General features: G+C 53.4%; 1 protein-coding gene across 10 annotated transcripts in view; it reads right to left on the bottom strand.

Moving 5' to 3' along the window:
- ERCC1 (ERCC excision repair 1, endonuclease non-catalytic subunit) overlaps positions 1-9,561 on the bottom strand; it is a 36,146-nt gene extending 26,585 nt beyond the window's left edge. For 2 of the 10 annotated variants that reach the window (XR_012126713.1, XR_012126714.1), the window contains exon 1: positions 9,484-9,561. Coding sequence is in view for 1 of the 10 variants with exons in the window: in XM_073226098.1 (XP_073082199.1) it covers positions 278-372; positions 9,116-9,264 (244 nt within the window). In the remaining 9 variants the exon portion in view is untranslated. The other 8 variants (XM_073226091.1, XM_073226096.1, XM_073226098.1 and 5 more) reach the window with 8 other exon arrangements.
- Positions 9,562-12,166: the final 2,605 nt, after the last annotated feature.

Genomic DNA, 12,166 nt, shown 5'->3' with positions numbered 1-12,166 from the left:
CTGTAGATGCCCATTGGCGGGGACGAAAGGGAAGTGGGGAAACAGGTCTCCTCATCTGTTAATTGGGCATGGGAATAGTACCTCACCGCCTCGGTGAAGGGTGAGGATTCGGTGAAATAATGCAGGTGAGCATTTGGCAGACTACTTGGCAAAGACTAGGTGCTGGATAAATGGTAACTATTATTTTTTAAATAGTAATGAATATTACTACCACCGATGATGAATGACATCTATATTCCGGGAGGTAATGAGCTCCCAGGCACAGGATGAGATCAACCTGAAGCTGAACAATCACACAGCGGAAGCTTATGCAATCTGTATCCGGCAAGCTCAGTTCCCAGCTGGCTCCTTTTCAGGGTTCTGTCTCCAGATCTATGAAATGGGATGAGAGGATTGAATGAAACCAGAAATTCGTTTCAGATGCCCCTTCTCATCGTTCAAGTTGCCGTTAAGTGTCACCTCCTCAAAGAAAGGCCTTTCCTGACTACTCTTACCAAAATATCCCCCTTTATTTAAATATATCATCCCATTTTACATTCTTTACAGTGCTTAACACAATATGGAATCATCTTATTTATTTACTGTCTGTCTCCCTCATTAGATCATCAGCCCCACGAGGGCAGGGATCTCTGTCATGTTCACTGCTGTGTGCTGATCACAGTGGCTGGCACACAGCCGAGCCTTGATAAGTATCTGTTGAATTTCTAGATACCTATTACTAAAAAAAAATACAGTGCCTAGTAGTCTCACAGGCAGTGAGTTCTCCATCAAGAGAGGTGTCCAAGATGAAGCTGAACGATCGCACCTTGCAATTCATACTGCTAGGCCCCAAATAGTTCCTCTCCCAGCCTCAGTTTCCTCATTTATAAAATGGGACTGTGGCGAGAGGGACTCCTGGCGTCTGCTATCCCCGCGGGGTCCGCCAGGAGGCGCAGCGCCTCTGCCCAAAAGTCCGCCATCAGCCGCTCGAGCCCTGGTGAACGCGTCCCGACGTTCCTGGAATATTCTGAGCGCCGCTGGCCTCCAGGCGCTCAGGAGCCCGAGAGGCTCGAGCGGATGCGAAGTGTCCCGGCCGACGCTACGCGCTCGGCGCCGCGCAGGAGGCGGAGGGAGGGCGGTGACTCAGGCGCGCGCCCCCGGCCCCCAGTTCTTGCGAGGGGCCGCGCACGGCTCGGGAACCCGCGCGGCGCCGAGTCCATTTTTACCCGAGCGCGGCTAAAAATAGTAGCCGCACTGGGAGCCGAGCCTGAAATAGCGGTCCCCAGATAAGGCAGGACGACTCAGCGCTTCCGGGGAGCGGAAGAGGGGGGCAGCGGGGGCCGGGAGGGGGGTGCTGGGCTCCGCTGGGCCTCGCCGCGCAGCCCCGGCCGGCCGGCCGGGCGGACGCCGCCGGCCCTACCCGCACCCCCGCGGCCTGGCGTCCGCCCTGCCCCCAACCAGACCTCAACCCGCATCCCGCAACCTGTCACCAGCCTCGCTTCATCCCTCTGCTTTCCCCGCTACCCACCACCTTCCCCATCTCCTGTCTCCCACCGCAGCATCAGCTTCCCCTCCATGCCTCATTCCAGACCATTAACCCTCTCCCCTTTCCCCACTCTAATCTTTGTTCCCTGCCTCCCCAGCTGTGTGTGAACTGGTCTTCATCCCCACCCCGAAGCCCTTTCCCTATTCCCGCTACACATAGCCCCAACGTCTTGCCTGTCCGGATCTGTCCCCCACCCCTATATCCCCCGTCGCAATCCCATCCCAGTGCTCAGCCCAACCTCTGGTTGCGGTTAGCATGGAGAGGTCACAGAAAGTCAGACAGGCAGAGGGCTGGGGGCAGGGGGCGAGACTTCGTGGTTTGTTTCTACAGTGCACGGGGTGCGCTGAGGTCTGGATGTGGGTTTGGGCCCGTTTCCTCAGTCCTGTGCCCAGGGTTGGGATTGGGGTTCAGGCTGAGGACAGAAGCAGATCTTCCATTACCAAGGTTGGGGGCTCTGTATCACTAGAGTCAGGGCACAGCCTGGCACCCCCTGTTTTGTTCGCCAGTCCCAATTTCACTACAGTTCTTTCCTCCCTTGCAAGTCAGTGATTAGACACGACAGGTCCAGGCAGTGGGAACAGCTGGAAACCCGCTCTCTGGGCCTAAGTGGAATGCCCCTTGGCACCTCAGATCTTCTAAGACACCTTCCCATTCTGATACCTGTGACTCGGTGCCTACTCCAAGAATCAGCCTCAAGGGTCTTACACTTTTCCATCCAACGGTTCAAGGGCAACACTGTTTACAGCTTCTAGTCTCTGAAATATCACAGCACAGAGGGACTGTCCTGTCTTGTGTGGCCCCAAGGAGCAGAGTGTAATAGACAAGACATTGTTTTAGGCAGAGCTGCCTGGCTGTGGAAGGGAGGCAGCCTAAAGTGGTGGTGAGGTCCCTTGTCTCTAGTGGACACCAAGCTTCAGCCAGGTGTCCAGTTATATTGTCCGAATGGCTGGGGGACTCAACTACCAAGCAAAGAGATTGAGCTGGAAGCATCTTTTAAAGAGAATCATGTATTTGGGATCAAGGAATTAGGTGGCTGCCAAAGTCAGCAAGGACTGGACCAAACTGAGCCCAATGGGCAGGGGTGAGGAGCCTGTACTGCTCCCCCAAGGGCACTGGGGAGCCATGGCAGGTTCTGAGCAGAGGTGGAACAGAGGCAGGTTTATGCTTTAGTAAGACCTTTCTGGCTGTCTTGTAGGGGTAGACTGAGGAAGGGAGGTGGGAGAGAAGGGGTCTGGACCTAGGAAGGAGGGAGAGGAGGAGAAGGAGGAGAGGGCCGATATGAGAGACAGTGAGGAGGCAGGAAGGCCCGCACTTGGAGGCTGAGAGACTGTGAGGGAGAGCAGCACCGGGGGTGAGGACCAGTCCCACCCAGGTGGCAGGGTAGATGATGGGGTCATCCCTGAGCTGAGGCCCCAGGGGGAGGAAGGAGCCCAGGTAAGTTTCAAAGGCATTCCAGAGATAGTAAGTTTTAAATAATTAAAAAAATATTTTTAATTTTTAGAAAATGTATTGACGAATACAAAGGCTATACCTTGAAAAAGTACTTTCCCCCCCTCCCTCTAATGTCCATTTCTCACTGTTGTCTATCTCTTGGGTATCTTTGCCAGTAGGATTCATTGAGCCCTCACAATGTCCCCAACCTGTGCTAAACCTATCCCAGAAGTGACCTCACCCAAATCATTCACCACCCAGTGTGTGGGCCGGACGCCATTGCTATGCCCATTTTAGAGAGGTGAGAACTGAGGCTTGGAGAAATGCAGGAATGGCTTTGAAAGATTTTCAAAATTGAGACATGGGGGAAGCAGGTGAGATCAGAGAGGGAAGGTCCAAAAGGCCAGAGGCCGGAGCCCTTGGGAACTGGAGGGGGCCAGCCAGCAGTTCAAGGAAGGCTGTCTGGAGGAGGAGTGAGGGTAGCCAGGAAGGTGCCTTCCAGAGCCTTCTGATGAAGGGTTTGGATGTAAGTAAGTCACTCCCTCTTGGGGAGCTGGGGGTGTGGGGTGGTCTAAGGTACCTCTGGCAGCAGGGCAGCCAATGAGGAGGGGTTCTTCTCAGGCCTGCAGGACCCCAGAGGTTTATAGGAGGAGACTGATGCTGCCTGACGACATTTCAGGGACACAGTGATAGCACAGCGGGCTGTTATGACGTCTGAGTGATTCGCCAACTGCCTGTTACGACCAGCATCTCTAGTCATGCCCCGTGGGGGGGGGATGTGGATAGGAGGAAGTGACAGGCCATGGGTGGGGGTGGAGGCAAAAGGGATGCAGTCATGCAAAGACCAGAGACTCAGGCGCTGAGAGAGGTGTTCTGTCCCCTGCACTGTGCAAGGGTTTTCCAGAGCATCCATCTTTTGGGTCTGTGCCTAGTGGCTGGGATGGATTCCTACTGGGCTCAGAATCAGGTGTTAGCCCAGCGTCTGCTGAGACCAGGGACTAATGTTTTGTTCACTGCTGTGTCCCCATCATGTAGGATGGTAACTGGCACACAGTAGGGGTTCAATACATCTTTATTGAATGAATGAATCAAATGAAAAGGGACTCAGCACTCTGTGGGACTCAGTTTACCCTCTTGCCTAACAGCATGGTCAGGCCTCCTCAGCCAATGGTGTGACTAGGGATATTCCTCCCCAGGCGGAATCTCAGATCCCAGACCTGGCTTCTCCTGTGGGGTCGGAGTGAGCAAGGAAACTAGCTAGCGCCTCTGGTGGGCTCCCTCCGCTTTTGATGTCATAGGCCTCTAGGTGATCCGGACCCTTGTCCCTCCCTTGGGATGGGGCGTGGAGAGGAGCCCGGGAGTCCTGACTCCGGCCCCTCCCCCGGGCCGGGCAGTGAGTGTTACACAACCCGACGTCGCGTCCCCAGGGATGTCGCCGGACGTCCTGGCCAGGCCAGGGACAATGGGCAGGGGGGACCCCTCCCGCCAGGATCTGGAAGTGGCTAGGGCGCCCCCTCCTCTGATTCACCTCTGTTTCCGGCCCGTTTCAACCTCCAACTTCTCAGGGATCCCTATCTCCCCCAAACTCTCTACCCTCATTTCTCGTATCCCCTATAATTCAGCTCTTCCCGCGACCCTGCAAATATCTGTTCTCTACACCCTGCCTTTCCAAAACACTCTGCTCTCACATCCGACACTGGTGATTCCCGAAAACCCTGAACTTCCTTCCAGTTTCCCTGCCTGCCTTCACTCACCCATCCCGGGCCCCTCTTCCGGCTCCCACAAACAACGCCCCACCTGCGAACCCCCGCCCTCTTGATCTCCTCCCTTGGCTCCTCCAAGATCTCCAAGCCCCTCTCCACTTCCCTCAAACTAACCCTAATACTCTTTCTCAATACCTATTCCCAGCCCCCCAAGTCTCCTCTTGTCTCCCCAAACTGCCCCAATGTCCCTACCTCATCCCCCACAACGCGCCCGCCCCAGGGCCCGGGCTGGCCGCGCCCCTCCCTCGCCCGCTCCCACGCCCGGCGCGCGTTCCCAGGCCGCCCTCCCGCGGTGGCCCAGAGACCCAGTTTGCGGCGGCAAAACATTGGTCTCCGGGCAACAGGCCCCGCCCGCCCCAGGGCCGCCCAGTGCGAGCTCAGCCGCCGGGGCAGGGCGGTCCCGAGGCAGCCGGGCAGAGACAGAGCGCGGAGGCGGGGCGGGTGCCCCGAACCCGGGGTCCTCACCCCCGAGGTCTGCGGGGCGCGGAGACCCGGAGACTGAGAGATAGAGACTCGGTCATCTTCAGGGACACGGAGTAAGAAACTCAGACAAAGTCGTGGCGGCTGAAACCACAGACAGCTGTCTAGATCGCAGTGGTGAAAGAGATCACGCGATAAAGCGAGCAAAGAAAAGACAGGGGCCCGAAATAAACACAGAGATTAAACACAGACAAACCCGGGCGAGCAGGGACGCCCCTGAAGGCAGGATAAATCCATCAGGACCTTCGCACTTCGGTCAAAGCAATTTCTCCTCTCTCCACTTCTAAGTCTGTAAAATGGGTAACACTTAGCAAATAAGGTTGTTGTGATGATTCAGTGAATTCACCTGTGTGAATAGCAGGATTCCCTGCACATGCCATTCATCATTCATTCATTCAACAGATATTGAGCACCAATTATGCGCCAGGCATTTTGGTAAATGCTGGGTATAATAACAGTGAACAAGACAAAGATCTCTGTCCTGGGAGCTTACACATTGGGAGTGAGGAAGGAGGTGATGAACAATACATAAATATATATAAGTAAATTTTAGAGCACATTGGAAAGAAATTAAGTGCTGAGGTTAGAGGATTGGGGTTGCCGTTTTAAATAGGGTGGGGGAATGGCCTACCTGAGAAGGTGTATTTAAGTAAAGACCGGAGTTGGTGAGGAAGAAGCCACACAGATCTCTGGGCTAAGAGCATCCCAGTTAGAGAGAGCAGCGAGTGCAAAGGCCATAAGGTGGAAACACGTCTGGCCTGTTGAAGGAACAGGGAGGAGGCCAGTGTGGCTGGAGCAGAGAGAACAGGGGTGGGGAGTGGCAGAGATGAGATTAAAGAGTGAGGGCAGATTGCGCAGGGCCTAATGGCCATCACCAGGCCTTTGACTTTTACTTTGAGTCAGGAGCCTTAGGAGGGTTTTGAACTGATTTGGGGACATGAACTGATTTTGATTTTAACATCATCCCTCTGGCTGTATGTGGGAAGTAGACTATAGGGGGCAAGGGTGGAGGCAGGGTGACAGGTGAGGAGCCCAGGGCAATGGTCCAGGCAAGAGGTGCTGGTGACTTGGACTGGGGGTAACAGGGATCAGATTCCAGAAGTTTTAGAACTTAGAGTTGCAGAATTTGCTGGCAAGCATATTCACAGCAAGTCCTCAATAGATGGCAGCAGTTACCACCACGTTAGGTGGTACTCAATACATTCCTTTAGAAGTCATTATCCCCATTTTATAGGTGCAGAAACTGAGGCTCAAAGAGGTCACTGGACCTGCCCAAGGACTCACAGTCAGTCTGGCTTCAAAAATGGTGTTTCTCTTTTAGGGTGGCTATTCCAGGGTCTATAACAACCTCAGTGCCTAGAGCCACACTCAAACTCTTATCCATGTGGGCCCCAGGATCCCAGAGCAATATCTTCATCGGCCACACCCAATGGGCGTGGAAAGTGGTGGCCTGATGGGAGAATGTTACCTGACTGGTGTTCAGGTTGTCAGGCAGTCACCTAGGCTGGCCCGGGACACTTGCTTACAGGCAGGCAGGTACACGTAGAGGGGGCCCACCCAGAACCTCCCAGCGCAGCACCTGCCTCCCACACTCAGTCCCAGCACTGGACCCGACACACCCCAGTGCTGCCTGCAGCAACCTGTTAAACAGTCACACACTCGCACGCAGGTTGGGGATGCGGCACTTTGATGTGGAGGTGCATTTTCAGGCAGTATGCAGAAAACACTATTTCTGTCTTTTTTTGTGTTTCCGTATCTCTCTGCCTCTGTATCTTTTTGTCTCTATCCTGTCTCCTATCTCTCTCTGTCTTGCTGCTGTTGTCTCTGGCCTGTCCCCACCCTCACTCCAGCTCTGTCTCTGTTACTCCTGCACACTCAGAGTCTTCTCCCTGAGGTGGAAAGCACTCTTGTCCCTGGCCATGTGTCTCCATAGAACCTCATCTATTATGTAGCATCAGAACCTGGCATGGGGACAAGTGTGTAGAGGCTCCAGGCCAGCAGTTCTAGCTGGCTGTTCAGAATCACCTGGTGGGGATCTCATATTATAATCTCTGCCACCTCTTTCTTTGAGATTCTGATCCACAACTTTTAGGTGTGGGACTGAGAGATCTACCTTTTAAAAGCTCCCCAGGGTGATCTTGACCCCTGTTGGCTCAAGCTAGTTACTCCACCTAATTTTGCACAGGGAAGAGCACAGGTCCGGAGAACAAAGGACCCATCCCATATCACACAAAAGTGAGCTGTATAGGGCTGTCCAGAATTGGTGGAATCCTTTTGGGAGTTATATTAAATAAATAAGAATCACAGAAAGACCCAGAAATGGCTAGAGACTCAGCCATTCTAGTCAGAGAAAGGGGGTCAGAGGGAGGCAAAGACCCAGAAAAAGACTCGGAAAAGAGAAAAAGAGTGACAGAGATGCACAGAAATGGTGAAGACAGAGACAGAGATAGGGGTCAGAAGGATGCAGAGAGAGACACATTAAGCAGCAGAAACTGAGAAAGGCAGGGATTTTTATCACTATATCCCATTTAGGGGGATAGAGAGATTCCCCAGAGAGGCACATTTTCTTTTCATTGAGGCAGTATACATATAGCCTACAATTTATAGGCCCTTCTTCCTAGAAGCAGCCAGTGCCATAAGTTGGCAATTGCAGGCTTACAGAGCCAGGTCCCCTCCCCTGGCCCGACATCCCATATGTAGCATGCACATTAAACACGTTTATATAACCTGCCCTCTGTGCAGGATCTAGGAGCTTTACATAACAGCCCTGTGAGTCATGCTGCAGACATGGGGCACTGACCTGACACACCCAGCAAGAGGGGACCCCTCACTCAGACCATTACCGGAAGTGACTCTGTGACTGTGAGGGATCACGGGTTTCACTGAGAAGGAACAGAGGGTCAGAGAGAGCAAGGCACTTGCTCTGGTCACATAGCCAGTAGGATAAGTATTTCAACCCCATCTGCCTGATTCCATAGCATTTGCACCCCAAGACACCAACGAAGACAATGATGCCCATGCCCTATCATATTCTCCTTTCCTGAGTGAAGAAAATAATAAAAATGCTGATAATAATACAACAGCCCCCATGTATTGAGTGCACTGTGCTTCAGTAAGTACTTTACACACATCATCTCAAGTATTTCAAAACCCAGTGAGGTTAAGCTGTTGAATAACATAATTATATGCATTATGTACTGAGCACTTACAATGTACTAAGTATTGAAAAGGGCTTCATACAGCCGTAATTCTAGAAATGGGTGATGTTATCTCTCCTATTTCAGGAAGGAAAGAGGCTCAGAGAAAGGAAGCCACAGGCGAAGGTCGCAGAGCGGGTATTTGAACCCAGGTCTCTCTAGCGTTTTTTTTTTTTTGCCACCCATTTCCCCTTGGATGTGCTCACAAGTTCACCTATGCACACGTGCAATCAATCTAAAATCTAACACATTTCAGACACTTCAGTTCAAATACCAACAGCTCCCGCCTCATATTCTTTCGCTACTCCAAGGGCCTAATGCAGTCTCCTACGCTTGGGGAGCGACCATCTTTTCTCCCCGCAGCGCCTCAGTCCGGCGGTGCGGCCAGAGACGGGGCCAATAAAACGTTCCTGCCACTTTAAGAGAACCAACAGTCGGCCGTCGTTGCCCAGCAGCGCGGCGGCGGTTGCCAGGCAACATCAACAAACGCCGCTGCCGCCGTCTCGTGCGCTCCCCCTCCCGCCCGCGCAGACGCGGTGACGCTACGGGCTGTGGAACGCCATCTCCTAGCAACGTGTAGGCTGTTTATCCACGGTCGGGCCGCGCGGCCGCACAGGGCGCAACCAGAACCGGCCCGGGCGGACAGACGGGCCGACCGGGAGCCCGGGGTGGGGGTGCTGCGGTGATGGGAGCGGGGGAGAACCGGGTCTCCAAATTACCGGTTTCCCTTTAGACAGCCGCCGTCTGCTGGTCGCCCGCTCCTCCTGTCTGACCCGGGACCGCCTCCGCTTGGGTATCTGTCCGTCTGCGCCCCGTCCTCCCCAGCATGTCTGTCTGTCCAGTTTCTCCCGCGCCGTGACTGTCTCATATTCCCTCAAACAATAACAACCAAAATAGATGTAACAACACTTCTCTGGCCTGCTGCTTTTGCCTCAGACTCCTGGGCTTCTGGGTGCACTGCTGCGACTGGGGTCCCAATCAGTGGAGTCAGACTCACAGTGAACAATCTGTGCACATACACACCCTCGGAGCTGCAGCCCGGGAGCTCCCTCCCATTCCTTTCCCTGCGCCCCTCGGGTTCTCTTGCCTGTTTTTCTTGAGCCTTCTTCATCAGACAGGCACCCCAGCGATCCTTCTATCCTGTGTCTGGGAAGTTGTCCACAGCTGGGAGGCTCTAATAACTCATCCCCAACACACACACCCAGCACCCCCCCCCCCATCTGGCAGCTTCATGTGACCAGGGCTGGGGCGAATCTCCAAGCAGAGAGAAAAAACTGAGAGTGTGACAGGGTGAATGGATGTGACGGTAGGTGAGTGGCTCTGCCGGTGACAGTATGGACATCTGGTGTTTCCTGTGTGAAAGTGTGATTATTAGAGCTTCTTCCTTGGTGTATGAGAGAGCAACTGCCGGACTGAGTGGTTTCCCTGGTATGCCTTTGCGTATCTGGATGTATGGGTATTTGGAGCCCTGCTGACTGTGTAGCTGTGTGTGTATAGTTGTGAGTCTCTCTGTGTGGTCATATGTGAAACAATGAGTATGTAAGTACCTATGGATGTGTATGGTTTTGCCTCTAGCTTGCATTTCTAGTTCTCTGTGTGGTTCTGGATCTCTGTGTATGTCATCTGTTGTACTGTTGTGTGATGAGGCAGGTACCTGTGTTTGTGAACAGATTATCTCTCATGATTCTCTTTATAGCCTGTGTCACAATCTCTAATAATATACATGTTTGTTTATCTACTGTCTGTCTTCCCCACCAGCTTGCGTGCCCCATGAAGGCAGGGCCCAAGGTCATTGTGGTCACCACTGGGTCCCCAGCACTGTCCTGCACACAGTGGGTACTCAGTGATTATTTGTTGAGTAAATAAATTAATGACTCGTGTGTCCATGTCAAGCGCACACGTCTGCGTAACTGTGTGAATGGTTCTGTTCTTCTGGGTGGTGGTCTCCTGTGTGTGCCTTGCAGCTTTGTGGGATGGGGCACAGGAGGATGTTGGTAGTTGTGTCTGGTTGTGTAGCTCTAATTTCAGTACCCACCACACTGTGTGCCACACAGAAGGGCTTCAGTCAATATTTGTAGAATTGAACTGGATGATTCTCTCTGTATTAGTATTAGGCTATCTATGTATCTCAGTTTTCTCACTGTCAAATGGGGATAATAATTGTACCCACTCATGAGACCCTTGTGGGGAGTAAATGAATTCATATAGAGAGTGTTTAGAAAGTGCCTGGCACAAAATAAACATTTATAAAATACCACTTGTGATTGTCAACAGTATTATTACTTCCTGTTTTGTGTGCCTGTATGCATGTGTCCAGAACACAAGTTACAGTCTCAGGTGTTAGCTATGTGGTCCTGAGCAACTGGTTACCAAAGTCCTTCTGAGTGTCAGGCTCCTTCTTGTAAAATGAGCATGATGACAGACCTCCTCTGGGGTGGCTGTGAACAAATGAAGCTGTATCTGTGAGTCTGTCTGCAAGGCCCAATCATGGTCATCACTGTGAAGCCCAGGTTCTGGGGAAGGCAGATAAGGGGTGCGAGTTTGGGAGCATAGGTTCAGATCATTCATGGGACCGGGAATGTGGACATTTGAAGAGGGAAGAAAGGGCACCTGCTGAAGCAGGTTGGTTGAAGGTCAGATTCCAGGAAGGACTTCCTCCAAGGACTCTTTGGTGGCTAAGGATTGAAAGAAGCCAGAACTGTTTGGATTGCTGTCTGGAGGAACAGAAACCAGCCTGTTCTGCAAGCTGGTGGAATCTGGGGAGAGGGTAACAACAGCAATAATAATAAGGTGCAATGTGCAAACTCTGGTAGGGACGACTATATGAGGAATTTGTTTGTCTTGTTGCCAGCTCTGTCTCCAGTACCTAGAGTGTCTGACACAGGGGAAGTGCTGAGGAGATGTGTTTGAATAAGCTGATTGAATGAATGAATGAATGAATGAACGAATGAATGAATGAATGAATGAATGAATTTCATCCCACAACAATGTGTGAGGCCTTCTCTTGCCGAGGGGTGGGGAGGGCCTGGGTGGCTGCCAGGACTGGCATGCAGCCCTAACCTCTGGGACCTGTCTGTGCCTGTCCCTCAGCCTGCTGTTCCCATAGCTCAGGGCTGCAGAGGGTGTGGAGGTGGCCTGGAAGGGAGCATCAGGCGGCCGTCCGCCGCCTGCCCTGGACAGATGCCCAGAGTGTCTGCAGGAGGAAATGGGTAGCTCAGGCGCCTGAGTCACCTAGGAGAAACCCCGGCCACCGCATACCTGGCCGCTGACATCACCCTGCCAGGGCACCCCCGGCAGCCCAGACAAGCCTACTGAATCACAGGCGGAATTCAGCACTGCGGGCGCGGGCACGTGGCCCTCTATGACCCCCTCGACACCCCCGCGTGGCCGTCTGGCTGCGGGGGCCGGGCAGGCCTCACTGGGGTCAGTGAGGGGGCATGGGGCCTGAGTCAGGCATGGGGAGGCTACAACCCGAGACCACCCAGCCGCAGGCGTCAAGGTGCGGGATGGAGCATTTGGAGAGGAGGGCCGGCGGGGAGGCCCCGGGCTGGAAGGAGGAAGCCCGAGTGGGTGTGACCGGGAGGCTGTGGGTTGCGGGCAGGCTGGATGACCCGCTGGGGATGGGCTGGGGTCTGAGTGTTTACGCAGAGCACCATGGGCTCGGGGAACAATGGAATCGCTATACTACGCGCTCCTGCACGCACTCACCTACTCACACCCATACACGCAGGCACGCTCAGAACACCTGTGTGGGGGGCCCTGCCTCCGTC

Source organism: Manis javanica, chromosome 17 (assembly GCF_040802235.1).
Source record: "Manis javanica isolate MJ-LG chromosome 17, MJ_LKY, whole genome shotgun sequence".
NCBI lineage: Eukaryota > Metazoa > Chordata > Mammalia > Pholidota > Manidae > Manis > Manis javanica.
This window is presented reverse-complemented; position numbering and strand designations above follow the sequence as displayed.